Source organism: Sceloporus occidentalis, unplaced genomic scaffold (genome assembly GCF_023333645.1).
Source record: "Sceloporus occidentalis isolate IW3139 unplaced genomic scaffold, rSceOcc1.0.p SCAF_132, whole genome shotgun sequence".
In the NCBI taxonomy this organism is placed as follows: domain Eukaryota; kingdom Metazoa; phylum Chordata; class Lepidosauria; order Squamata; family Phrynosomatidae; genus Sceloporus; species Sceloporus occidentalis.
In genome coordinates, this window is record NW_028317112.1 from 1194161 (window position 1) to 1200000 (window position 5840).

At 42.3% G+C, this 5840-nt stretch overlaps 1 protein-coding gene across 1 annotated transcript; it reads left to right on the plus strand.

Moving 5' to 3' along the window:
- The first annotated feature begins 278 nt into the window (after positions 1–278).
- Positions 279–5606, plus strand: LOC149281439 (uncharacterized). Its single transcript, XM_089499292.1, has 7 exons — positions 279–339; positions 852–992; positions 1347–1493; positions 1976–2125; positions 4299–4445; positions 4761–4891; positions 5454–5606. Exons 1-7 carry the CDS (start codon positions 279–281, stop codon positions 5604–5606), a joined length of 930 nt encoding a protein of 309 aa, XP_089355418.1.
- Positions 5607–5840: the final 234 nt, after the last annotated feature.

Sequence of the window (5840 nt, forward strand, 5' to 3'; positions counted from 1 at the left end):
AAAAAAAAGCAAATGGAAATAATTCACTAATTACCTAATTACAGCCAATATGTTTAATCCATCCATGCCACGTAATGTTTATCGTGTAAGCTCTGAACAAAGCTCCGTATCCCAACCATCATCTCGGTAAATATTATCAGACTTGTGTATTTTACGCCCTTAAAAAATATCTAATCACGGCCAATTAAGCAAACAAAGTCTCGGATATAAACCCAATCCCGACCGTGATCACGACACACATCCGACGACCTGGGAAGGTAAAAACCACAGCAAGCAACATGTTCTGGCTTTTGGCTGCAGCCCTCATTCTGGGGACAGAAGGCTTCTTACCCATCAATTGTAAGTGACATCAACTGCAATATCATTAATTAACTGGCGTATTAATTGACCTACAATATCATATCACCCGAAAGCATTCTCATCTAGAACGTAATGATACATTTCAATGTTATATGAATTTGGATTTTTTATTCTGTTTATATGACGTGTTACTAACTCGTCACCATACTCTGGGACATTGCTCTCCTCCCAGTTCTGTGCCAGTTATAGAACCGTTTATATATACACAATTTTAGAAAATATATGTCTTAAAAGCTTACAATCTAATTCAGTTCAGCTAGTAATAAATCATTTATCTTTACTAAATATTTTTCTTTCATGGCTAAAGAACCCACAGACACACATACAGAATATATATATAAAATAAATATATATATATATATACACAGATGAGTCTGTTCAGAAAATCCCATAGAGTGGTGTATGGAGAAGGCCATATAGATATCATCCTTCCTATTGTGTGAAATGCTTGCAAAATATGAAATTATTTTTTTTCCCCATTTTTGAAACAGACAAATGCGGAGTCCAACCAAAATCGAGGGATGGATGTGGTTACCCGGGAATTACCGCCGATGAATGCCAGAAGAGAGGCTGTTGCTTTGATAGCAGTGTTCCCGACAGCACCTGGTGTTACAACCCCTGGAAGTTTGAAGGTAAGCACATTTTATTTATTTTTTCTCTCCTCCCTTCCTTTATTCCTTCTTTCCTATCTTCCTTTCTCCCTTTCTTTCTTTCCTTTCTTCCTTCCCTCCTTCCTTCCTTCCTTTCTTCATTTATTTCTTCCTTCCTTCCTTCATTCCAACCTTCTTTCCTTTCTTCCTTCCTTTCTTCCCTCTTTCTTTGTTTCTTTTTCTTTCTTTCTTTCTTTCTTTCTTTCTTTCTTTCTTTCTTCCTTTATTTCTTTCTTTCTTCCTTCTTTCCTTTCTTTCTTCCTTCCCTGTTTCTTTCTGTCTTTCTTTCTCGAGTTCTTTCCTCTTATCCCATTTTCGTTTTTCTGTCTTCGGCAGCAACCCAGTGTAATCCTGCACACCCTACTGCCAGAGTCAACTGCGGATACCCAGGGATCTCTCAACACAACTGCACCACCAAGGGATGCTGTTTTGACGACAAAATCCCTGGTGTTGTGTGGTGCTACCAACCAGCCATAGAAGCAGGTAACATCTAATCATCAACCAAAAAAAACACAGATGATAAAAACACAGAGTATGTATGCTAATAGATGGACATTTTTTCAGTAAAGTTCTGTTTTTTAGATGCCTAATGTACTGCTATATTTTAATCGAGTCTTAAATAAAGAACGGGCTTTTGCCGGGGTTCCTTTTTCGGTTATAGGGTTGTTTAATGGATTATTTTCCCCTAATGTGTGAAGAGTCAATAGGTACTTCGATCAATTATTGTTTAAAAATGTAAATAAATAAAATAAAATAACAGAAGCCTCGGCTTGCAACCCGTTCTTCTTCGAAAAGTAGCTCATTACCTACAATATTAGTACGTTTATATTAATTTATATTATTTATATTAATTTAAAATGCTGGAACATTTTCTACCATGGATACCAAATATTTCATCAGCAATTGCATTAATTAAAAAAAAAACCCCCTGAAATAATATATATATATATTTAAAATTGTTCCAGTGGAAAAGGATTGCCAAGCTGTAGAACCCCGCAAAAGAGTGAACTGTGGACCTCCTGGCGTCACCCCAGACCAGTGCAAGGAGAACGGGTGCTGCTTCGACTCCAGCGTCCCAGACGTGAGCTGGTGTTTCAAACCAGAGATCAAGAAAGGTGAGAATTTAAACATTCATGGGATAGGAACATGGCTCCTGAATCTAAGACGAGACCCAATTGGTCTGATCTGCGGGGAAATTCTGTGGTTCTATAGGGCAGAGCCGACCTTAAGTGTTCTGGCGCCCTGTGCGGACTACTCCTCTGGCGCCCCCCCATCCCAAAAAAAAGAAAGGAAAAAAATCTCCCCCCTCTGCCCCTTCTCACTATCTACCACCTCTGCCCCTTTTCACTATCTACCACCTCTGCCCCTTCTCACTGCCTCCCCCCGCCCCACCTGCCTCCCCCCCTGCCCCTTATCACTATCTACCCCCCCCCCCGCCCCTTATCACTATATCTACCCCCTATCCTTACTTACCTTGTTGCCGGAGTCCTGCGGTGGGAGCGGGAGGCGCATGAAACGCGACTGAGTCACGGAGAGTGAGGGGCGCCCCTGCCCGGGACTTAAATGAAAACACTTTTAACTTTATTTAACATCCTCCATGTTAAATAAAGTTAAAACACTTTATTTAACATGGAGGACGTTAAATAAAGTTACAAAAAAACCGATGTTTTAATTTAAGTCCCGGACGGCGCCCCTGTTGCCATGGCGCCCTGTGCGGCCACACAGGTCGCACACCCCTAAGGCCGGCCCTGCTATAAGGGCCCAGGTGCATGGGCGTAGGAACCGGGGGGGAAGGGGGGGATAGATCCCCCCCAGTAACTCATGCGGGGGGACCGATAATTAAGAAATCCCCCCCAGGGCCAGGGCAACCGATCTTACGCGGTCCGCACCTCGAGCCCTGCTACTTACCTGTGGGAGGGTCTTCTGTACTGCACAGATGTTAGCAATCACACTCCTATCATGCCAGGTCAGCCAGTACATGCTGAAACCTAGCTAGCTGCCCCCCTTGTGTATTGATGCTGCCAGCAGTATGGGGTCTGCACATCACTTACAGCCACCCTTTACCAGCATGTACTGGCTGACTTGGCATGATAGGAGTGTGATTGCTAACAGCAATCACAGTCCCATCATGCCTAGGTTACAGCATTTACTGGTTGGATGTGAAGGTGCTGGAACCTAGGCAAGATGGGACTGTGATTGCTGTTAGCAATCACACTCCTATCATGCCAAGTCAGCCAGTACATGCTGAAACCTAGCTAGCTGCCCCCCTTGTGTATTGATGCTGCCAGCAGTATGGGGTCTGCACATCACTTACAGCCACCCTGTACCAGAATGTACTGGCTGCCTGGGTATGATAGGAGTGTGATTGCTGTTAGCAATCACACTCCTATCATGCCAAGTCATATTGCTATTTTTTTTTGTCCAATTGTGGTGTGTTACCTACTTTTATTAAAAATGTGAGTTTTTATTATTATTTTTAAAGGTGGGGGGTCATTTTCGCTTTTGGCTAAGTGAACCGTGAATGTTTTGGTCCAGAATTTTCATTTCGGTGCATCCCTAGAATAAATAGAACTATTTCATTTTTAATTATCCTGAGTCCTGAATTTGTAGTCACAAAACTTTCTAGGCCCAGAAATCAGTGAGAGGAAAAGTAAAGGTTTTGTGTCATTTACTTTATTTTAATCTGCATATTTTATTAAAGGCCATATTTTCTCACAGTGAAAAATGAGTGCGGCCCTCGCACGGATACAATTCTGGTGAAGTGGCCCACTGCAGAAAAACCTTGGACACCCCTGGGGTAGACAGTGAGAAGGGGGGGGTAGGGAGAGGGTAGCTAGTGAGAAGGGGGGGTAGGGAGAGGGTAGTTAGTGAGAAGGGGGGGTAGGGAGAGGGTAGCTAGTGTGAAGGGGGTGGTAGGGAGAGGGTAGCTAGTGAGAAGGGGGCGATAGGGAGAGGGTAGCTAGTGAGAAGGGAGGGTAGGGAGAGGGTAGCTAGTGAGAAGGGAGGGTAGGGAGGGGTGTAGATAGTAAGAAAGTGTGAGAGGGGGTAGATAGTGTGAGAAAGTGGGGATCTGATGGGGGAAAATGCTGTCCCCCCCAGATTTTTAGGGGTTCCTACGCCCATGCCCAGGTGTGAAGATCAGAAAATGGGTTTGATATTCTGTATTCTTTAAATATAATGAAACAGGCTATGGGAAGAAATCGATCATGTTGGGTTATATATATATATATAAATTGACGCTGATTGACTTTGTGAAATAATATAACGCAACGTTCTATCGGTTTATAGAAACAATCCAGTGTGCCGTGGAAGCCAAATCTCGAGTCAACTGTGGTTATTCGGGAATAGATATGGACCATTGCTATGAGAAGGGATGTTGCTTTGATTCATCTGATCCCAAGGCGATTTGGTGCTTCTATCCCGAAATAAAGGATGGTAAGAAAGAAATGTTATTCTAATAATAGGATGATGTGGGGTGTCACAGACGGGGGCACAGGGGTACAACCCCGGGCAATGTTATATAATAATAACAGCACATAATACATTTAACAGAGAAGATATAGTAGGACATTAAGAAGAAATGCATTGCAGAGTGTCCTCCCGTGTCCATAACACTTTCATTAAAATGTTTTGCCTAGAATGAGAATAGAAATGACCCAGTCAGGGTGTAAGTACTTTAAAACAAAAAAAAGTAGTGTGCCCAAAAGTGATTATAGAGGATGTAGAACATGAACATATGTTTTTCATAAGCCACCTTCTCGATTCAGAGCATCCCTGGTAGGGCAAGCAAGAGGGGGATTGGGGAGATTGATCGAGAAATAGAGCTGGTCCTACAGTATGACCTCCTGGTAGGTGCCAACATGGTGCTCATGGTGGACATGGTATGTGGTGGACCATTTAATGATGCTCTATGGACCTTCACAAACCTTGCCACAGACAATTCCCACCCTCCAGAGAAAGGTGGTCTGGATTAGAATGTGTGTGTGTCTGTGTGTCTGTCTGGGTATATGTGTGTACATGTGTGTGTGTTTGTCTGAATTTGTGTGTCCGTGTGTATGTGGGGGCTTGGGCATGGCTTTTAGGGGGCACCATTTCATCCTTGGACTCAGGCAGCAAAATATCTTGGGCCACCGTTGATTAGAAAAATATTCAACAAGATTTATCAAAGCAAAAAAGGAAGAATCGTTGCAGTTAGAACAAAACAAGCAAACAAATATTTGATAATTATGAAACTTCCCATTATTTTATGCTCTTAATGTCATTTTGTGCTATAAAAATGGACAAAATCATTAAAAAAAATAAGAAGGATTTAAAATTTTCAAATTATGAATAAAAATGCTATTATTTAGTAAATTGGCCAAAAGTAATGGGCATGAATAACAAATACTTAGCAATTCCTTTGTAATTTTTGTTTTTAATCTAATTATCACTATTTTCCTGCAGTTGTCATTGTTGAATAAGAAAACGACCTGGGCCCCGTCTCTGACGCCATCACTCCCTGACATTCATACCGACCCCGTCTTCGACGATTTCCACCCCGGCTTGAACCTGCCTCTCCGCGAGGATGTTTCGAGTCGGATTTACCCCTTAAATTAACTGTGATTTTGGAGCCTGATACATAAATAATTTAAACCGCATCGATGTCTAAACGTTCTCCTTTTCAATGTATACGTTTATGGTAAAGGAAGGTCATTGCACGTAGTGCATGGTGCGTATACCGGCGTGCTGTTGCGCATGTGTGTGTTATATATAGGCATACGGGGGTCATCAGCGATGTCAGGGGTGATTTAAAATAAAAATTCCTATAACCCATCGCCCCACCCTATCACA